The 23,719-nt window shown below is 33.0% G+C and overlaps 2 protein-coding genes across 3 annotated transcripts; both read right to left on the reverse strand.

Annotated features, from left to right (window-relative positions):
• Nucleotides 1–13,425: 13,425 nt before the first annotated feature.
• LOC145609089 (uncharacterized) lies at nt 13,426–17,696 on the reverse strand. 2 transcript variants are annotated; one of them, XM_081664652.1, is made up of 3 exons: nt 17,550–17,696; nt 14,103–15,094; nt 13,426–13,697 (listed from the first exon to the last, which is right to left on the reverse strand). In XM_081664652.1, exons 2-3 carry the CDS (start codon nt 15,069–15,071, stop codon nt 13,692–13,694), a joined length of 975 nt encoding a protein of 324 aa, XP_081520778.1. In that variant the 5' UTR covers nt 15,072–15,094; nt 17,550–17,696; the 3' UTR covers nt 13,426–13,691. The 2 variants fall into 2 exon arrangements, with proteins under 2 accessions (XP_081520778.1, XP_081520779.1); XM_081664653.1 differs by having other exon boundaries at nt 14,103–15,073; nt 17,550–17,676.
• A 694-nt stretch (nt 17,697–18,390) lies between these two features.
• Nucleotides 18,391–22,075, reverse strand: LOC145609144 (RAP domain-containing protein, chloroplastic-like). Its single transcript, XM_081664697.1, has 3 exons — nt 19,947–22,075; nt 19,769–19,851; nt 18,391–18,634 (listed from the first exon to the last, which is right to left on the reverse strand). Exons 1-3 carry the CDS (start codon nt 21,748–21,750, stop codon nt 18,563–18,565), a joined length of 1,959 nt encoding a protein of 652 aa, XP_081520823.1. The 5' UTR covers nt 21,751–22,075; the 3' UTR covers nt 18,391–18,562.
• Between the last annotated feature and the right edge of the window lie 1,644 nt (nt 22,076–23,719).

Raw genomic sequence — 23,719 nt, forward strand, 5'->3', positions numbered from 1 at the left:
TGCCTGGACTTCTTTGTTTTTTTTATTATTTAAAATTTGCAATAATTATTGGTAAATAATTTGATGATTATTTATGCATAATACTCGTGATATGGGCCATATTATTGTCGCTTTCTTTTTGTTGGTGGGCCGGTGGGGGTGGTGTGGTGTGGCCGTGTGGGGTCTGTGTAACACACATACCTAAATTTTTTTCAGGTTTCTTCTTAAATTTCTATGTTGTTTCGATTTACAACTTTAACAACTCTATAGTCAAGATTTTAAAAGCGATATGATATATAAATAAAGTTGTCAATTTGGGTGTTCGAAATGGGTTCGGTGTCATATTATAATTGTTTGATAATTTTAACAAATACCCTTACAAATATGGAATGAAAAATAGCTTATATTAATATGCTTTTACCATAAATTATGATGATAGACTCGTTTCTTATTAATAAAATTATGTTGGATGTCTAACCATTTGCCTAAATATATTAATAAAGAAATATTTTTAAGACTTTATTTTTTATTATTTATTTTGAACAATTAAATATGATGTTATATTTGAATGGTGGTTAAATGCACTTAATTTAAAGGTTGTGTGTTTAGACCTTTAACCATCCCTAATTTAGTAGATTAGATTATAATAAATAATCTCTAGAGTTTCTTAGATACCCTAAAGTTTAAATTCATAATCACAATAATCATTTGAATCAATGGCTCACACCTTTCATCTATTCTAAATAATCTTGTCCTTAAAGCAACCCTCCCTTCTTCACGTGATCACTAGCTACCCACCTCTTTCCACTCTCCACCGTCCCAAAATGGCAACACCCCATTCCCTTCCTTCCCTCACACTACTATTTGCACATTTTATGCACCCACTCCTTCCCACCACCCTTTAACCAACGAACCCCCCCTTGTCCCTTCCTCGGTTCCTCCCTAACCATAACCACTTAATGTGACGTGATTATTCTAACGACAAACCTCGAACCTCCCATAATAGTCGACCTTGCTATTGGGTGGTATAATGTAACGTAACATAATGTCAAGTTCGTCTGTTCATGTCAATTGTTTCGCAATATTTGTTTCTTGATATATGACTGCAATATCTCGACTAGATTTATTTTATACATTTGTAATAAACCTTGTGTTTAGAGGAACAATAAAGTCAAATTTATGCTTCACATACGGGTGTTTATATAGTAAGAGCCATTATTTACAGTAGCGGATATTGGCCGAAAAAATTAGAGGGGCAGTGAATTGAATCTTTTACCTCTCACTGAATACTAATGACTATGCCACAACATTTTATAAGTTCATTAACTAATTAATTACAATAAATTTACGGGGGGCCGGGCCTCAAATGGCCTGGTGGAAGGTCCCCCTCTGATTATTTATCAGATTGTGTGTATATAATTTGAAGATTAGACATATAAATATAAAGCATTCTCCATAAAAGTATAAAACTAACTCCTTTGTTATTATATTAACTTAACGATAATGTCATCGTTTTATATTAGCTCAAGGATAATGTCATATTATTAGTAGATATTTGGTGAATCTCATAGCCACCAGAAATCCCTCAACACAACAACACCAACCAAGTGATGTTTGTTAGATCGAGGGCTAAGTCAAACATAACGCAAAGTGACGAGATTACGTAAATCATAGAGTGATTTGTTAAATCTTTAAGATTAATTAAAATGTTTAGGGATAATGATACGTTTATAATATCATAAAGATTTGATTGATTAGGATCAATCAAGATTTGGTTAAACCAAAATATAATCAACCAAATAACATGTACTTTTCCTTTAGTTAAGGGTAATATTCCCAATGCATAAAAGATACAACATATATCATATGATAGGATATCACCTAAGATCAGATTCGATTTGATCTACCCACTTGTCAATGCGCCAATTTTCTCAAACAAATCAATTTCTTTTTTTGTTTTTTTATTTTTTATTTTATGATGGACTCACTATATTTTTCTTACTTCATTCATCAACATATGTCCATACTCCTAGCCTTCTAGGCTCATGGCTTCCGTCCCTTCATATCTGCAACCCTTGTATTTGCACTATATTGTCTATATATAAGAATGACACTGGGTCGAGCTGGCTTGTGGCTTGGGTAGTTATTGGGCATAGCCGCATAGGCATGCATGCATAGCACAACATGGTACCGTGTTAAGTTACAATTTTTTTAAGGAGTGGGGGGGGGGGGGGGGGTGTTACAAATTGACCCAACAAAGTTCGACACAAAAAAATACGTTATAATTTAATAAGTGATATTGAACGGAGTATTTGGTTTAGGCATGTAAATGCACTATAGTTGTGTGAGGCGGTGAGGTTTAGGTTTTGCCTATATCGTCCTTTAAAAAATTTAAGCATGACACGTAGATTAGGCTCACCTATGGGTTGGGCCAAGCTCCTTCAAAGCACAAGAGTTGGCACGAGACACGGCTTATCACCACCCACATCTGTATAGAAGTTTAAACATGAAGATAGTTCAATTTCATATGTATACACCTAAGCAGCTTACATATTTTCCCATGTCAATATATACAAAAATGCTATAATAATATTTTATTTATCTATCTAATGGAAAATTTTACGTGACCACCTCCATCCTTTGTTTGATAAATTTCATCCGTACATGGTACATTAGAAAGCAAAAAGTTACATTGATTAAAGTGACCATATGATATGATACATTACATTACATTACATGCCCATAAATTATCTTTCTTGTAGTTTCTCAAAATCAAATGGTTTGACTTTGTGTTTTCTATAAGAACATTGCACTAATGTCTATATCCATAGCTTTTGACCAAATCTTATGAATTAGAAGAATAATACAAATTATCTTAAACCATTGTTCCTTTTCCATCTTTAGAAGCAAACAGGCTGGTTACTTCCATTTATGACGATAATTAGATTGCATAACTTTTAATTATTACAAGTAATGCATAGATTCCATTAATTAGAGGGGGTGCCCTCATAATGTACAACAATTATGAAGCATGGTCGGTTCCTTTTCCTTGTTTAGAAGAAACAAACCATGTTGCTAATCATTTTTTAATTTCCACTTGCTATTTTTAGGCTAATTACATAACATTATTAACACCATGTTGGATCTATGCTACTATTATTCTACAAGTGAATGTGGTAGTGGTTGCTACAAACAAAATAATGTTAAGAGGGGTCAAACATTAATGTTATGTTCTTAAATTAAAAAAATGTGAAGCGAAAAAAAAAAAAAAACAAACAAACTAAGGGCCTGTTCTCATACGTTGAAATTCAGTTCAGTTCAACAGCTCAGTTCAGTTCAGTTCACTTCAGTTCAACTCCTAATTTCCTTCTCTTATAATATATTCATTTCAGTTCAGTTTAGTTCAGTTCAGTTCAGCTCAGCTGAGTTCAGTCAATGAGAACAGGCCCTAAAGCGTAATATCCTTATCTTGCAGAGCACTTGGTCTCATATTAATCTAATTTTTGCGTTAATTATCTTATTCTACTATGGAGATTGCCAGATTGGAGTATATTGAGGATCATATTTCACACATCCACACTCCTACCAACCAACCCTAGGATGTGGATAATATAATCCGGAGTAACATTTATTACTTTAATTAACTCTCATACGTAGTATATTTTGGAGTATTCAGCACTTAAGTATGCCCAGGTTTATCTCTGCGATAAACAAAAATATACTCTCTCCATTTCATAATGTTAGTCTCATATAGAATCAATCACATAAAATAAGAAAAGAAATATATTAAGAATCTAACATCAAAGTACAACATACTTCATAATTAGTTTACCTTATTTAACTTTTTTGATTTTTTATTAGGAAAGCACAAGTCATAATTGCATAATGTAAGGTAAAAATTTTCTTATTTAGAGTCATGTCATCAATCTACAACCAATTAATTCCAAAAAAATGAAGTTATAAATGAAATATGTTCATATATGGGTAGATCTATTTGAAACGCTCAAAATAGTATATGGGACTAATGTTATGAAACGGAGGGCGTATTATTTTTTTGAAGGTAAACAAAAATGGTTTATCACATTGTATTTTGGTAAGTAAATCAGTAACTTTATTCAGCCATCATTATTTGTGAGAGCCCATCTACAATGAAAGGTTATTGATTTATTTACAAAAATACTGATAAACAAAAGAGATAAATAAACTTGTATTTTCAGCTTGTTTATGTAGCCTATTTCTTCATATAAGATATCTTCATATAAGATATATTGATGAAAAATACTATGTTGAGCTATTTTCTTGGAGGTTTTTAGTGGCATAGTTTGGATGAGCTTGTGAAGCGATTATTTGCTTAAGTTTGTTGGTTATGTTGCTTTGTTTTTATTCCATTAACTCAAGTTAGGTTCTTTTAGTTTCTAGTAGTTTGTATATTAGCATTTGGGACATGTGTAAGACACACAAGCAAATAACATGTTGTTGTGCACCACGCCAGGCCCGCCATATCATTGTGAGCAATTAATATTAGGCATGGGTCAGGTTGACATGAAATGCCTCTCCTAACGACTTGACATGATGGGTATGATGGATTATAGGTTATACATGAACACTATTTGTAAAACTTGGCATGAATCTAACACGAGCATGACATGGTCAATTTTGCATGTCAGCTCACTTATTTTGAACCATGTCTACAGACTACGTAAAGATAGTTAAAGAGGTCGACAGTATAATCACAAAACAACACATGGACTTGGTTATGCATGAGCAACGTTTATAAAACATCACCCCGATGCACAACAATTTTAATTGCCCAATTTAAACATATTATATGAGCAAACACGGGCTGCCTGGTGCCTACCTCTACCCACAAATGCTGTGTTTATGTATGAATAATCCAACTTCTCAAATGTTAATGTACAAACGAAAATCCAAAACCAATAGTACTATGTATTCTTTCTAGGAATGTAATATAGATGAATTGTGTAATATGAACATTTACCAAATCAATCAAGTGATTTTCAACAATTTATTGTATCCTGTATCACATTCATCATAATGCAACTAAAACTAAGCACATTCAGTAATTTACCATATAAAATGGTTGATCTGAAAGGCCTTTATATGATAAACTCTTCTTACATGTATCTTTACACCAAATTCTCAAGTGAAAATTGAATTTGCAACCTATCTCTCCTTCCTCCATTGATTAGCGAGGCGAAAAAGAGATACAAAATTAAACTATAGAGACAAGGACTAACAAGGATCAACCTAAACACAACTACATTTACATATAAGTCAAGTTTTTAATATTAGAAGGCATAAATGCTAAGATCATAAGCAGTCCAAGAATGCCAATAGGTACTAGTAGTAGCAAGAACGGCGGTGGAGGCAATGGTGGTAGTATCAACGGAAGAATCAACAACGAGGCGGTCAGGCAGACGAGTAGAAACATTGATTCTAACCCGAAATAGCCCCCTCGCAATGCCTTCTTCCCGGTCCCTTGCGAAAACGATCGAAGATATTCTCTATCCCTCCCCATCATCCCTGCATTCATAGGAGTACTATATGTGTTCCTCATGTTTGTGTTACTTGTTTCTCTCATTGTAGAAGTTACATTTTTTCTAACTCTAGCTTCCATAACTACTGATTCGGAGCAATGATTTCGCAATGCAAATAAATTCTTTGGCAATTTCCAATCTGTTTCTCCAAGTTCTCTAATCATTTAATCTAAACCCTGAATTATTTATCACAATGTGTGCCAGATTTGATCAAGAACCAATTTGTAATGCTGAGAACACACCAAAACAGATCAATTTCCCAAATTTCAGTTCTGAATTTTTGATTGCAAATGTGAACCAGGTTTTTGATCAAGAACTCAATAGAATATCTGACTGATTCTCTTCAATTTGAGCTGATATCAATGTTGAACAAGAACTCAAATGTAGATGATTTTGCAAACGAATCTCTGCAATTCCAAAATGGTTGAAAAAAATTAGACAAAAATCACCAGAATCATGCAAAGAACAATAAAATTAACATTCATAAACCAGCATTTTCAAACAAAATAATCTGTCTTAATCAGACATTAACAGCTTATCATATACTTGTATCTTTTAATTAAATAAAGATTAACAATCACAACATAAATTTCAATAAAAATCCTAATAAAATTTCACAAACCCATCACTAAAAATCCTAACAAAAACAATCCCATATAACAAAATCATCCAAATAACCATAAAATTCAAAAGAATCCAATAAATTGAAAATATGGTTTAATTAAGTACCTGTGATTAAGTAGAAACAGAATTTCCTCAGATTGAACTCGGCAACTTTAGCATCTCAACCCAGAAATCCTTTTTTTCTCCCAAAATTAAATTTGATAAATTCAATAAAATTCAAATCAAAATCCCAAACAAAGAAGAAAAGAACCAATTTAATCAACCCCAGAAAATAAAAAGGTTAAAGTTTGAATCTTTGATGAATTAATGGAGTGGGTATTTGAGAAATTTGAAGAAAGAATGAAAAGAATAAGAGAAAAATGAGAGCATAAAAGAGTTGTATATATATAAACAAAGTATATAATTATAGAAATATAAATGAAAGAGTAAAAATGGTGGGTTTGTTTTAGAAAAAGGGAGGTTGGATGCAGTGAACTTCCCAAAACAAGTGGGGTTGCTGACAAAAATTGAAATCACAACTTGATTATTTTGGAAATTTGAAAGGGGTGATGTTTTCAAAGGTTCTTCACCCCTAGACAAAAACTTACCACCTTAGCTTCATTTTTCCTTTTTTATTTAGTTGATTAAATCTTTTTTAAATTAATACTTGTAGTAGCAGTATTATTAGACTATTTATGGTTTTTCTGTTACTCGGTTTTGAAGAGAAGAGGATAAGTCAATTCAAATTCCACTTTTATTCCTACAATTAATTGATAATAATGTACTACTCCACTGTTTTAATTCTATGGGCTGCTAATTTAATTCAACATCAAAGTATGATGAGAAGTAAACTACTCATTCCGTCCCTAAATTACATTTCTGTTTGTAAAATTACATGGGAATTAAGGAGTAAATAATAAGACAAATACAGGTGACAATAATGAAATATTTCAGTGGAAAATACAAAACATTAAATGATCTCTTTGAGTAAAACAAAGATAGATTAATGATGCCATGTCATCAATCCTTTGCCAAAAAAAAAAAAAAAAAAAGGACTAATAACATGCTTCTAATTGAAAAATTAAAAACCAAGCATATTCATTAGGTTAGTTATGGGAATTACAAACTTGAGGAAAACGATGGAAAGAGAAAATAAGAGTGAGATTAAGATAGTAAGAGTGAGAAAGCATTAAATATACAACAGAAAAAGAGAGTTGATTTGGGATATTTAGAAGAAAAAAAACTTACTAAAAATGGAAAGGAGGAATGTAATTTAGGAATGGAGGGAGTATTGAAATTTGACTAGTTGTGCCTAAATGGTTGTTTTGGTTCAGGTGATTTGTAGGTCGGGTTATATTTTGATCTGGGTTGATAAGTTCTTAAATTATGATCTAAGATTTTTGTTAAGAACGGTTTATTGAGTCAAGGCAATTGTTATGTCAATTTCGTGTTTCAGGTTCTAATTCTGTGTTCAAAATCAAATTTAGTTGATTCTTTATTGTCTTTTAAACAAAATTTATTTAGATTAATTGATTGATTAATTTGTCATGCCTAGTTGTGACTCATGTCCACATTGGATTCAATCTAAAGGTCTAAAAAATCAGAATTTACTCTTGAAAAATATATAAAGTTAGGAATTCATGATAAAAATACACGCAAATCGGTGTAATTAGTGTGTTTTTGTCATGATTTTCTAAATTTAAACAAAATTCAAGAGTAAATTAAATGCTTATATGTAGCCCTAAGGGCTATGTATAGCATTTTTCTTTTAATTATTTACTTTTTCTAAAAAAAAACCTTTATTAATAAATGAACTATCCAACACGCTACATGCCTTCTTAGATCAATAGTCCAAATAATGCACATTGGTGGACATGAAACCCTAATGCGAACACAGACTCACCAAGTTTGACATAGTGGAAACTCATCACTAGAAAGGTAAATATCTTCTAATTATGAAGATGAAGGTTCAATTCCGATCCCATTAGAGGCAATTTGGATTTTGGAGGAGGGAATTCCCCTAACATCTCCTCTTCGTCACTCTTCCAACGAACTTATCTAGCTGTCTAATCATAGACGGATTCAAAGGCAGGCCTCTGTGCCTAATTTTATTTTTATTCGTCATATACTTAAATTGATGTATGTAATATACAAAAGACTGAAAAGAGAGTTAGCTATTTTTTAATTGGTTTTATGAATACTTATTGTGGTGAGGTAAGTTGTGGCCGGATTCAAGTCCTATGTCAAGCTTGTTTTACTTAATTTATTTTTTTATTTTTAATTTTAAGACCGTTTTTGCATTGTTCTCTACAATTGAACTAATCCAAATCGATTTGAGTCATGACCTAACTAGGGGAGACAATGGCTAAATTAATCATAGACCATTTAAAGTTTATCATAGACCATGGCTAAATTAATCATAGACCATTATGCAAGAACGTTAGGATTAAGATCTAACTAGGGGAGACAATGATTGAATTTCAATTTAAAATTATGAAGTTCAAACAAAACTATATTGTTTTGACAGATAAAACTTATGATTTAATTAGGGTTTGTTCTATTCACCCGATTTTCACTTATTTGAATTTATCTGAACTTATATGAACTTATTAGCCCTTATTAGAATTTATATTTTATTTATACATTGAACTTGGATAGTCCTGATTAACCCTAATCACAACTTATCAGAACTTATTAACCCTGATTTGTGAAATAAGTGAAAATAAAATAAATAGAATAGGGCCTAAAACCTTTGGTTAAGTGATTGTAGGTACAAGTACGTTATTCATTGAATTTGAAGAGGGCCACCTTTATTTGTGAACGGATGGTTTATGGAAAAAGATGGGCATGAATATGATGCATTTGAAAAAACTCGATCTCTTTACCCCTTTTGTCTTAACATTCTTTCTTGGCGTTTGTTTTAAATGCATGTATGCATTTATAGTTTTATCATTTAATGAATGTTGCTTAGACCTTTTTGAAGATGAGTAGATGACGGTCTTGTTACGTTCATTTTTCTACTAGCTTAGTTCATTTTTCTACTATATCGGACGGTTCTTTATGACAATTTGTATTATCCGACCTCTAATCATTTTGAGATTTATGGGTTTTTTTTTTTTTTTTTTTTTTTTTTTTTTTTTTTTTTTTTTTTTTTTGTCTCTTGAATCATGTTTTCACATAAAATATAATGGGAGATATAGAACCAATAAAGAATTAATTTTTTGATTCATCTTTGTTAGCGGTCTGTTAGATTAAATGATTCAACTACTTCATTCCTCCATTTTACATACTCGTAGTTCAGAGTATAAAGAAAGATAATGGAGGTATTCCAATAATTTATTGTAAAGTAAGGGATGTGAGAGGAGAGAAATAATACTACTACAAATGATAAAATAAATTGTAACTGAACGGTATGTGTGACGATCATGAGAGGAAAAAAAAAAGATATACCTTGTATTTTTAAAATGTACTTGGAGATGCAAGCCAATGTCATGAGCTATTAGCCGTCTTAGAGCACCATCTTCGACCATTTTTTGCCCGGCATGTATTCAACAACTTGAGACGATCCATCTCTTAATTACTCCGTAGTAGACTTATGCAAAGTACACATAACACATGCGTATTGCGTAATGCGTAATGCGTAATGCGAGATGTATAAAAAGTGATGCATTTGATCAATTGAAATTAAGGTGAAGAAACTTCCTAGTTGATGTTACATGCTAACATAGGTCACTTTAGAATTTTGACGTCAGAAAAAAGAATTAGGAAAGATTAGGAACACTCGTACAATTTTGGTACACCACTTTGGAATCTTCCTTTGTAGTTTGGACTGCATGCACCTTTATCTATTACCTAATCGTGTTGGTACAGTTTTGTGCATGCTTAAATCATGATAAAGGAGTTTCATTCTTTTTTTATAAAAAGAATAAACTATTTATGTATAGAAATTATAATGTAAACGTATGTTAGGTTCATTTCAGGAATTCCTCCCTAATAAAATCTCTTTTGTTGGTGTATGATGAATTCAACTCATGTTGGTCTTACAATAAAAGTTCTCACCTTTGAATAATTTTCTAATAGTTTTTTTTTTTTTATAGTCAAGGTAGCTTTTAGATTAGTCCGACAAATAATATGATTACGTGAGACTAGAATATTTTGATTTGAAAATAAGATTTGGAATAAGGAGCTTGTGTTTAAAGGTCGATTATATCTGCAAAGTCAATATATATGATAAATATTTTTAAGGTTTGTTTGATGAAACAAGCTTCAATAAAATATTTTTTTTTTCAAAACCCTCGTAGAAAAATATAGTTTAAGTCCATTAAAAAAAATAGTTTAAGTGATTGTAAATATTAAAAATGTATGCTCTTTACAACCTTAAAAGTATTTAACATAGTTTGTCTACTATAATCGAATGCACACAGGTTTAAATCTCTCATCCCTATTTGTAATTTGTATTGTCCTTATGGCTCATCTGAATTAATGTTAAAGGAAATTTTAAAAAAGAAAAAACTAATTTGGTTCAGGATTATTATTTGGTAGTAACTATATATCAAGTCCGAAATGATTTAGGCACATCAAAAATTGATTTTTATAAACTTCATATGAGAAGAACATTAAAAATTATGCTCTTACAATGGGTGTGTCAAATTTTTTTTGATGTGCCTACATCAGTTTTGTTTATTTTACAATTTACATACCAATATAATACTCGTATGTCACTAGTATCATAGTATCTGACAGGCCGGGTTGTGACTTGTGAGGCTAAGATTTGGCAAACAATCCTTTACATAACTTTGGGCTCGGGGTGTCTAAGGCCTTTTGATGGACATTGTTGACTTTAAGCTTCTTAAAATTATAACTAGTTTGATCATTACATCAATTGGTTGCGATTGTTTCCATCCATGTGGTTATGTACGTACGATCATCCAAGGTTCTTGAAAATCCAAACTATTTGATAGATTGAATTCGAAAAAAGGGAGAAGGAAGGCAAGGAAACAGGGGAATTCGAGGGAGGAGAGAGAAAAAATGCGAAATTGGACCCCATGAGAACGTCATTCGTCAAACAGGTGGGAGTTTAAAAAGTTTTGGAAAAAACTAAGTGGTAATTAAAAAAAAAAAAAAAAAACTTGAGGAGATAATTCCAATTTTGCCTATTGTAGACGGTGGTAATTATCAAATTTTCCTTTAAGTAAACTATAAAAATATAATATTTAATTATATTTTTTCGAACGGATAAATTACAAAAGAAGGTTAAAAGACAAGTGTGAATAGTGAAAATGTCCAAATGATCCAATTAAATAAAGAGAGAAAGTATATAACAAATTTTACAAAATTATTTACGAATTAGCAAATTACATAACTATTTAATAATTATAAAAATAAGTGATTTTTTAATTATCATTTTGCTTCGGGCCTCCAAATTGTCAAAATCGGCTTTGCCGAGGAAGCAACCTCGATGTCTGAAAATCAGCTAGGGCTTCTCCAACCACTTTTTCAGCATCGATGAGTCGCCGCCGCACATAACTTAGCTAATTCGAGTCCATTCGCTTCTTTAGCGGTTTCACAGCCTTCTTTTTCTTCTTCCTCGAATCTCTATGAACTGCCTTATCCTCGTCTGACTCCTCTTTGGTGTTGTAGCGGAGTTTGAAGAATTCATTCTAAGCATCCTCAACAGCTTCTTTCTCCGTCGTCAACTCATCAATATTGAGATTTTTCTTCACCATGTAATCTAAGTAGAGACAATCGACCAACTCCTCAACACTGCGATTAAGATCCTGATATTTAATCGCACCTGATTTTGGGGGCTCGGGCTCATTGATATTATCCGCCATTTTCGAGGTCTAAGAGGAGAGAGAAAAGGAGTCTAAGTATTGAGGTTTAAGAAGAGAGAGAAAAACTCTGGGTGGGTTTTTGTTTATAGAGAGAAGAGGGGAGAATATTGTAATAATACGGAGTATGGTTATGAGCAGGAGGTGTGTATAATATTGTAACTAGTGTGTCACCCGGGCGTTGCTCCGGGATGTTACTTTGAGTAATTTCTTCTTCTTTTATTTATTTTTTATTTTTTTTTATTTTTAAATAAAGTGTTTGAAGTATTACTAATTTTGAATGTAATGTTGAATATTGAAGATAATATAAATAATAATATTTGCCTCTTTGTTTTTGAGTTTGGATACAAATTTGTATTCTGTATTTAAGTACATTTGTATGGAAAAATAGAACATAAATTATTGATAATTAAGATGGTAAGGCATGTGGTGTTCATTCCACGAGGGAGTTCAAACCTCTTTATATGTGCCATGAATTATTGAGTGGTGACATGGCGTGATTCCATGAGATATTGAATAGTGACGTGGCACACGTGGCACGTAAATGTTTTTAATATATAAGTATAGATAATATTATTAATTAATTGATTATGAGAATATTTCCTTATTGCCCAACAAGAAAAATAAAATCTAATTAAGTAAACTCTCCTATAATTACGGACAACCACTCATATGTGGATTTTGTATATGCCAGCTGTACAACAACTCTCATTTTTTTTTTTTTTGACAAAAGAGAAAACAACAAAAGGAAAAACAAGAAACCATGAAAAAGGAAAAATCTAGAAGTGGAAAAGAAGAAACATCCGCCTGTGAGCCCTCGTAGCCAAGCAGTGAGCAGTAGATATTAGAGGTTCATTGGGCGAACCGGGCCGAAGCTAAAAAATTATGCCTAGTTATCGGGCCTAGTCAAGTCGGGCCAAGCTTTGGGCCGAAACTTTTGTGCCCAAACCCGTCCAAAATGGTCGGGCCGTGCAGGCTTTTTGGGCCAATAAATATGCATAATAACGTATTTTCAAACCCACCCAAAAAAATTAATTTTTCGGGTTAAACTGGGCCAGACAGATTTCGGACTGGAAAATTCTGTCAAAAACCCGCCAAAATCGGGTCGGCCAACAGGCCGGGCTAACCTTGATCACCTTTAGTAGACACCAAGCAGGCCTGGCTATTACATGGCTTTATCGGATCTTTAGAATAGGGCCCAAAATAATAAGGCCCAAAATTTAGAAAAATCGCTGATTAAATAAAAAAATAAATAAATTCTTCAGCATTTCCGTAAAAGATGGCAACACTTACCATTTACCAAACCGAACTCTTAGGGCTTGTTCCTTTTCCTTCTTTGTTTTTTGTTTTCTGTTTTTTTTTTTTTTACTAATGTAGTTGAATACTTGCATGCTAGATTATGAATTTGTATAGTTTGCTGTCATGTCAATATGCAAGAAAACGAAACTTTAAAATGACTAGGAAAACAATTGCACAAAAATATTACAACACTCAACTATATCCGATGTACGGAGTAGTTCATTTCATTCTCATTATAGAAATTGTTTAAGTTTCGCAAGAGGAAAAGTCTAAGAAGGAGCACAGCGCTCCATTATGCATGCGATCTTAACAACAAACAGACATTACCGCAAGAGTACTCAGCTCTCCCAGATTCCTACAAGTTGCAATTTATGTATATGTAAAACACAGCATAGCACCTTTGCATTCCAAATGATCTGGTCTAGTCCTGCACATACGGAAAACAGATATTGTTAAGATTCAATCAAACGACACAAGAATGCCGACTTACTAAACACATTGATCCTTGGGTTGACCTAGACAATGAGCTACAAATAGTGATAAAGCTATGCTATAGATTGAATGATAGTATACATGTACAAGATGTGTTCTTGTTGCATGGAAGCTAACTTACAGTTGTACCCCCCACATCAAAATGAGGGGTTTTCGTATAATCCTAAATTGGGAAACAATTCGATATTATGAGCAACGATATATACCACTGAAATGTGAGTCTACTAGACGAGCAAGGTCAAGCATTATAAATAAATGAGGCAAAAAACCTGATATGCTACAGAGAAGAATTGAGCAAAGCCAAACAATCAGTAGATCAAAGTGAAAATTTTTAACATACCTCATCATCATCATCATCGTCACTGCCTCCGTCTTTCTTCTTCTTCGTAAGGCGAGTTGTACCACCCTCCTTGCTGATGGGCAGTTTCATTTCACCAAATGGTGTATCGACATTAATATTTCCTTTCATGCTATAACCAGTTCCTCTTCCTCTAATCATATCCCAGAGTGCAGATCCAAATTCCTTGGGCCTGAATGTGACTGGAAGATCCATATAGCTGATACCATTCTGAGGCAAATTCTTAGATTTTTCGAGGTCAGCACCTCCAATGTTGACATGACCTAGCCAAACCTCATAGTCCAGATCCTTAAGACCCAAGTCAAAATCATTCTTATTCTCTATCTTGAGATGAATGGTTGCAACAGTTTCTTCAAAAGAGAACCTCTTAAACTTTATCTTTTCGATATCTATATCAGGCTTGTAAGGTATTGGGATCTTTCCATGTTTCTCAAGGGGGATAGTGATCCTTCCCAAAACAGGAACATCTATGATGAGATCAACTTTAAGCCTGTAAGGAATAATGCTTCCTGGCTTAATATCTTTATAAGTTTGCTTAATGTCATCATAAATCAGACAGACTGGTATCTTGATAGTCTCAGAGCCATGAGCATGAATTGTTCCAGCATCAGGAATCAGACCAGAAATCAGCTTCCTTCCCTCACTGTCAATACAGTAATTAATGTCAACAAGGGGGATCGGAACGGGGTTGGGATTTTTCACAAGAACATCAAGAACAAGCTCTGCCTTGTGAAGGCTGATGTGAGGAATATGAATACCACAAACATCTGCAGTAGGCTTGCCAAATCCGATTGCTCCCTCTATCTTCTCACCAATATCCTGAATAAAATCCTTCACCTTCTCTATAAATCCACCCTTTTCTTCCTCTTGTTCTTCTTTCTCAGGAGCCTTCTCAGGAGCCTTCTCTCTATACACTCTATCAGCTATATCTGGCTTATCATCTGATGCCATATCTAAAGAGCAAGAAACTTAACCTGTAAGTCAAAACATCAAAGTCTAAATTTGTAACAATCATCATTCAATAAAACAGACAGAAGTGCTAATAAGCATCAGACGATAATACTTATATAGGATAACTGTCTTAAACTACTAAAAGGGTGCAACAACACAACATGGTTTCAACCTTTTGACTAATTTAAACATTTTTTTTACTAGCTCACAAACAGTGATACTTTCTGTTATAAAACAGCTTGAAATATGCAATTGACTTTTAAAATTGTGAGCAAGGGAACATATTCTATCCTGAGATGGAAGTAAGTCACTAGTGCATATCCAATGGGTTAACTTCCTTGAGATAGTAGTAAGACATTATTCAATATAACTATGTTGAGATGCCTACCAAAATTAGTCAACTTCCAAGAAATAATAGTAAGTCATTAGTACATATCCAATGGGTTAACTACTAGAAAACGCTCTTTCTTTTCAAAGCGTAATGGATCTCAATTATCATCTCATCTATGTGAATATTTCAAGAGCAAATATAGCAGAATTAGCCCGATGCCTGATTAATGCAGGTCTATTTGTTTGATTGTTCACAACTCACAAGTCAATCTGGGGTGAGAGAAAAGAGATTACAGCGTGTGATTTTAAATGAAAACATGAGCAATAAACATGAGACATTTACCTCGACTCAAGTCCTTCAACACAATCACTCACAGAACCTCTGACCCTTATCTAAGGTTTACTTTGTTTGGTCTTATGGCTCCCATAAATAAGGGGCGATAGCCGATAGGTATCAGTTTAATTTATATATTGATGTAATGTTCCATCTAACTTCTACATTCAGATTTAAGACAGGTAGGTGTAATAGAACAAGAAGTCACGAACGACTAACAAGAACTAGACAGCTCACTCCCTACACTCACACTTCCAAAGAACATATTACAGCTCATTCTGTTTTTCCTCTATATTCAGTGGGTTATAGAGAAAATGTGTTATGTGATGCAACTAGAATTTGTATAACTCCGGAGATGGCCAAAATATTCATCATTTATCATTGTTACAGCAATGTATTACCCCATGCTCTATTTTATAAAGGAAAAACTTTAAGCCAAGAACATAACTCTAAATATTATTAATAATGACAGGTACTTATTCCAATCTTACTAAACATATATTAATACGTGCTGTACTACATATACCAGCATCGCTGTTCATCCAACATATACACACAGGTCACAGGGCTCAGGGCACCAGAAACAGGATAACAAGAATAAGACTTTGCAGTACTACACAAAATAATTTACTAGCAGAAAATTTTGGAAAATAGCAAATAAAAAATGAATATTGTTTGATCATTAGCAGTGAACACTATCAAATGTCATTCTAATTTATCTTTAATTGGTAAGCGCATCTTTGCCTGAAAATTGACCAACTAGAGAGCAAATTGACATTGACTACAACAACACATTAGTTTAACAGTAACTACGTTATCAAGATGTAGATGCTAAGTGGCAAAGTCGTGGGTGTATAATACTCAAAAACTGGGGTTAAATCCTTATGCATCATTGGCCTTTTCGGCATCCAATACAACAATTAAAGGGGAGTTCTCCAAGGTTTTCTAGATTTGCAAAAAGGTACGAGTACTTATTTCGCAACTAAGATAAACATGTTACGATCGATTTCCATAGTTCAATTCCCCACATGAATACATGATATCACACAAAAGTGTAATTTGAGTTTTTTCAGTCAATATTTACACTAAACATAACATTACTAAACATATGAATTACGATCAATGCATAAGTACCACAGTCCACAGTAATAACTTAACACAGACATTTAGTCATTTAGACAATTTATTCCAGCTACAATCATCAAAGTCTACAAAATCATTTGCAGCTCAATAAGAATAACTCTAAAGAATCTGATCAAAGGAGAAAATAATTTGCCAAACTACTAGATATTTATTTTTGATCAAGGTTAAATCAACAAAATGCAGTACACATTCAACACAAAACCAAAATTACACAACCAATTTCGATGGAAATCAAACTAATCATAATTAATCTAAACTCAAGTATCAGATTTAAGATAGTGTATGTAATTTTTTAATATTTAGTAAAAAATCGCCTGATCAAAGCACAGCAATAACCAAGATTTGCCTATAAAATCCCATTGTACAATTTGTACTGACAAAATTGTACAGCTTTTTTCTGGATGTTTTCAGATTACAAGATTTCCAGCAAACTTTATCAAAAGATGATCTAAATTTTTGAAACTTTCACACATAGAAAACATCGAATGTAGCTTATTCAAGTGTCATATTAGCATGATAAAATACAGATAATTACAGATCTAATTGAATTATGCAATATTACATCACATCACATCAAAAACTGATCACACCCCAAATAAATAAACAAATCAAATTAATGGGTATATATAAATTTGATTAAATTTACATGACAAAATCAGATTTGAACTTACCCAGAAAAATAGAGCTTGAGCAAAATGAAATTTGAGTTTTGTTTTGTTTTTTAATATTTGTTTTGAATGAAAAACAGAGGACTAGAAATTCTCTCTATAAAAATGACAAAAAAGCTGAGTCAAAAAAAAGAATTAAATAAAAGCACACGTAATATCTGAGATATTATTTAATTTAATTAAAAGAATTATCTGAAATGATTTATTAGCATAAATGATTGTCCAAATTTCACACTTTCGTATATTTATTTCTTGATTTATTGTGAGATGTGGTTAACCGAAATTTGGTGATTGACGTGCCATGCTCTTGTTTGTTTGTCAAAGATTAAGGAAGAATTTAATTTTGGCCTTTATTTATGTAGAATTATAGGTTGTACATGTGTTGCAATCTTTTAAAAGCCGTATATATTACGTTAATGATTATAAATTATTAAAGTACTTGAATTTATTTTCCAAAGTATATACGTAGTATAATGATTGAATGATTTATTTTTAATTGGAGAATTGTCTTGTGAATTTATTTTCCAAATTGTTGAATAAACTTTTTTTGTTTTTCATTGAAAAAGTATTTTAGAAATGAACTTGTTAAAACAACAAAAATAAAAGAAACTTTTTTTTTTTTCAAGGGCAGGATTATTAGGGTCTCAAATAATGAAGTTAAGTTCAGATTGTTGCTTTTAACCCATAAAAAATTGCATATGGCATAAAGAAAAATAAACAAAATATTGTTTTTTTAGAGGGGCATGTACCTCTAAAGGTCGATTCACTTTATCTTAAAAAAAAAAAAAGTTTAGGACTAATCAAGGTCGATATGTCTAATCAAGCGGAAACATTAGGTGAAATATAAAGCTAATAAGTTGATAATGATCCTATAAAATATAATCAATTTTACAAGTAGTAATCTATAATTACAAAAGTAATGAACATTAATATACAAAGGTAACTCGATAAAAATGTTATTTTAGATTGCTTGTTACTTCACAATTGCTGCTCTAACCTCAGGATCTAGTACAATCTCAACCAACATAATCCTTTAAAATTTGTCGTAAGTATTCTTCTTGCTCAACACTTCCTTCGAGTTCTTCCCACTGCAAAGAAACATAACTTGCATCAATAATTCGTAATCAGGAAAATCAAGCAGAAGATGACTGACAAATCTCGTTTGTGCAAGTAGTTAGAGAATACATGGTTTCAGTTTATGTGGAATGTGCTGAATGCTAAGTTTATGTGGGAATCTAGAGGGAAAATCTAACAGAGATGATAAATTCTTGGTTCAAAAGGACACTGGCTCATTAGGGATATCCACTAGCAGTAGAACTAGAGTCAGTTACATGCTCTATACAGACAGGAGAAAGGAAGGGAGCAGATGAACGCGGGACTAAAGCAGTTACATCTAGCTATGGTGTCTCCATTGAGTAATTGCACAGCCAAGGAAAAGAACTCAAGAGATTAGGCAATTTTTAATGTTGATTTCTGTCAAACTAGTCTCTTTACACATGAAGGGACACCACAGTTCTTGAAGAGTTTCAGGAAAAAGGGCACGGCTTTTTTCAACTACATTTCACAACAGGCCTCGATACCTAGCAGCTTTTGAGAGTACATAGTAGACACTAGGTTCGGTGTAAACAAATGAAGCCAGTAACTATATACAAGATGGCTACCTATCTTGATCAAACATCTTAGAAGAGCTGGTTACCTCAAACAAACTTGGGTTGCAAGATGAGTTTTGAAAAGAAATTGTGTTTCAAACAATTCAAACACAAAGCAGTATTTAGTTATTTACCAACTGATGGTTTTTTCAGATTAACTGACTGAAAATGACTGCAAATCCAACACTATCAATAGCACATAATCACGAGAGTACCGTAGTCTACTTCGAATTCTTTTTCTCATTACTTGGACGACCATCCATTCTGAAGAATTTTTAAAATTTCTTATTAAGGATTTAAGGTCCTAATAACACCAAAATAACTATGTTTATTTCACGATCAGTTGAGCTATTCAACAGGTGATGTTGCTTAGGACACAGGTTAGCCATATTCAACTCGTTTGCCAAATAGCAGTGAAATATTTTCCAAGTCATAAAACAGTGAGGCACTTATGCCCTGTTCTTTCGGACTTATTCTCAGTTCAATTCAAAGATCGAGATAGCAGAAAGTAAGAAACACTAGGTCATTCGAACCAAATAAAACATGTCATAGCAGATATTTCAGGAGACTCACTTCTTGATGAGAAAGTGACACAGGATTCCAACCAGAAGCAGCAACATATCGCCTTTTCAACACAGTATTTCCAAGAGGGACTCCTGTAAACTCAAGTATGTTAAGAATCATGCAGACAAACAGATTGCTCGGAAGACAAGATGTCTGGAAATTTTGTATGGAGAACGGAAATCTTTACCTGAATTTCTGGAGAAATGAGTAGGTCCATCAATTTCAAGAGCAACTTTCTTGTCAATTAAGGCTGCATCTAATGTGTACACATCCAACTCATATTCTCTCACCCATTCAAGCCCAGTGCTGAAAAGTAAACGAGCAACCTCTTTTTGGAATGATGACGTAACCTTTTGATTAAATCTCCTAGTTCTCCCAGCACGAGCAATCTTCTCCTCAACATCACTCCCTAAAGAGAGCTGAAGATGAGAGTACTCAACCTTCAAGCACTGATTTACCAAATAGACTTGAGATGCGAACATAACATCCTCCCTGTACTGATCTGTAATTCTTTCTTCCTCAAAGTTTTGCAGAGTTTTCCACACATTGTAAAAGAAATTGCGATCCATCTTGCCAAGAACAGCATAAGACCAAGCTATATTTCCAAGCTGGTCCCTATTAAATCTAAGGATAAGAGGATCCGAACCTTCAGAATTAGCAATTCCAGCTTCATCATGACTTAATGAACCCCTAATTGAGCTGCATTGAAACTGATCTTGATCCTTGTAAATATTGTCTAAAGCTTCAAGCAAATGATCAGCTGGTTCATTTAAGAAAGCGAAAGCCCACAGCAATTGAGCAAGCTCTTGAGGATGAAAAGTATGAATTATCTCAGAAGCTCTCTTAGACAATTCTACAAAGAGATCTGGTGCAGAGTGTCTCATAGAGGCAAATGCACCAGCAACATTAGCTACATTTTGGGAATTAAATTCACCAGCTTTGGCCATAGAAACCTCTGCAACTCTATCCATTTCTGTCATATACAGAAGGTCACCTCCAATCTTGGACAACGCCCATGCAATATTCGAGATACCTTGTGCTGAGCACTCTGGAAGTGCAGTCATTGCAATACCAATAAGCATAGACATTTCCCTTTGACGGGCAAAGGCCAACCTCCGAGTTTCCATCATCGACACTTTCTCCATGTTCTTAGCAATCCTATGAATAGCAGTAGCTAGATTCAAAGGAGACAGCGGGGAAGGTCTCAAGCCTTTCCCAACAGAAACAATCATCTCAGAAACCACCTCCAACACCTCTTGTGCTGTTTGGGCATCTACAACCATTCTATTTAAATTAACCTCCTTTTTCCGGTCAGACGGCTGACCACTAAACTGTGACAATCTCTGAATAAATGTCTCCATTGTTTCCTTCTTTTTCTCCTCAAACATCCCATCCCCAAGCATACCAACCGCACTGCGTAGATGATCCACATTATCTACAAGGCTCACATCATCCTCATCCTCATCCTCATCCTCATCCTCATCATCGGAATCAAAATCAAAGTCCTCCTCATCTACCTTAACTTTCTTGTCTATTATTTTCTTATTCTTCTTATTCTTTTTCTTCTTTTTCACCTTTCGACTAACCATATTCTCCATTACTCGCGCCATCCCCCTATCCTCAATCGATTTCAATGCCACTTTCCTAGCCCTCACACACCAATCCATACTATCCGAATCCCCCAACAACCTCGATTTCTCGGGTTTCTTCTTTTCGAGGGGTTTGGAACCTAAAGGGCGGCGTTTCCCTAAAAATTCAAGTTTCCAATCATCAACTTCAGGCTCTTGCTGCTTCTCATCTATAGCCTTTACAGCAAAAACACCAATTTTTCTAAAACCCTCATAATTCCTACCAAAACATCCAATTTCCACCTTTCTATCCAAAACCCCATTTCTTATTCTACCCATTAGGATCTTTGAACTAGATTTCTCATTCAAAAACAAGGGTTTTAAACATGTTTCACCATAAAATGTGCTTGATAATACATCCATTTCTACCTTATCTATATCACAAAATTGAAACTTTTGGCAGAAAATGTAATTGTTATGATTATAAATTGAACAATTCTATAATGGAATATATCAAAATTTGAATTAAAAAACTGGTTCTTGGTTATAGAAGAAAGATAAAAGAGATAGATAAGAAATGGGACTTACAAAATATTTATCAAATTTGTCAGTCTGAAAAGAAATATGAAATTCGCGAACAGGATAGAGGAGAACTGGACTACTGAATAGAGTGGAGCTACAGGCTACTGTAGTCTGTAGAGGATAGGACTGCAGCCACCCAGGCAGGTTGAATTACCTTGGGAAAATCATACTCCGTATCGGAGTCACTATAAAGCTAAATTTTTAATTAGATGGAAGATTTACTTGGATATATTTAGATGAAGCTTTTGCGATGCATGTTTTTTTTTTTTTTTTTTTTTTGTATGTATGTGATAAAATTTGTTACATATTTAAATAAAATTTCTAATATAAAAAAAAAATAATATTTTATATTTAATTAATATAAACTTAAAAATATCATTCGCCAATTTTATTTGCGCGTCATTTGAATTAATTAATTCTAAAAGAAATTAATAATCTCTTATTTAATTGGCTACAACTAAAATTTATAATCTTGTATGGCGAGCAAAAAATTAAATCATGCTCTCTAAAAACTCGGGAAAAACTTACCTATATATATATATGGGACTTACCTTTATAAATATAATATTATATTTATAGGATAAAATTATTGGTTTAGATTTTTATTTCCGATAAAATACCAATATTTCACAGATAGCTGACCGTTATGTGTGAGATTTCGGAGTTATTATTTTACATAATCTAGGACATACACCTTACTTTTTATTAATACATGAAATTGTTTGTAGAAATACCAGACAGTTTATATTGTTTGTAGGAAATTTTGCCAACAACTACCATTTAAATGACCACTTTTGAGAACAACTACCATTTAAAATTTTCTTTTAAAAAAACTACCACAAAATCACAAAAGCTTTGAGTAGCACTACCATGTATTATTTTTCGGGAAGAATTTCCGGTTGAGAAAGCCTAGTTCATAAAATTTCAATCAATTGTGGTATAGAAAACAAGAGATTTCGATAGTAAAACACAATTGTAGGTCAATTATCTTTAATTTTGCATTATAGTTTATTTAATTTCTCAATTAAATCTTAAAATTAGGGTTTATGATCAAAAAATTGATTAAGGGCTTTACGAAATTGGGGGATTAGGGTCAATTGAAGTGTATAATCCAATTAAGGGTTAATATAGTGCAATATTATCATTTAATTTGAGTTTTTTGAGGGAAATTTTATAAAATATACCCCAAAAATGGAGATTATTGCCGGAAACAATAAACGTGGTAGTGCTACTCAGACTTTTTGTGTTTTTGTGGTAGTTTTTTCAAAAGAAAATTTTAAATGGTAGTTGTTCTCAAAAGTGGTCATTTAAATGGTAGTTGTTCGCAAAATTTCCTTGTTTGTATTAGTAATCACACAATAATGCCTGAAATTTATTGTCGCCAAAAGTGAGATTTTTATTTATGTTGTTCGGTATTAATCATAATAATCCTATAAAAACGAATGGGGAGTGGTACGAGCTAATGATATACTCCATTGATCTTGATTCTTAATTAGAATCATGTAATTGACGAGCAAAAGAATCATCATTCATATAATAATAATAATAATAATAATAATAATAATATATATGAGCACATGTATAATAACAATTAGTAGCAAAATAGAAACAATAATTAAATAATTAATTAACCGCCAATTTCTGCTTAGCTTCCTCATCAGCATTCTTCTTCTTTTGTCGCTCTTTAACCCAAAGATCCCTTAGCATGCATGAGGACAGTTGCGATAAACCTCCATTATTAGCTTGCATGAGGACAGTTGCGATACCGATGGCGGCGCATGACGCGGATTTAATGCCATAACGAGCCTTG

The sequence above is a fragment of the Chenopodium album genome, chromosome 23 (genome assembly GCF_948465745.1).
Source record: "Chenopodium album chromosome 23, dcCheAlbu1.1, whole genome shotgun sequence".
NCBI classification, from domain to species: domain Eukaryota; kingdom Viridiplantae; phylum Streptophyta; class Magnoliopsida; order Caryophyllales; family Amaranthaceae; genus Chenopodium; species Chenopodium album.

Coding starts and splice junctions, on each gene's coding strand:
- LOC145609089 (XM_081664652.1), bottom strand. CDS start 15,071: ATGGCATCAGATGATAAGCCAGATATAGCTGATAGAGTGTATAGAGAG.
- LOC145609144 (XM_081664697.1), bottom strand. CDS start 21,750: ATGGATGTATTATCAAGCACATTTTATGGTGAAACATGTTTAAAACCC. Junction 19,852..19,946: donor TCATTTCTCCAGAAATTCAG/GTAAAGATTTCC, acceptor TTGAGTTTACAG/GAGTCCCTCTTGGAAATACT. Junction 18,635..19,768: donor TGTCACTTTCTCATCAAGAA/GTGAGTCTCCTG, acceptor GTTTCTTTGCAG/TGGGAAGAACTCGAAGGAAG.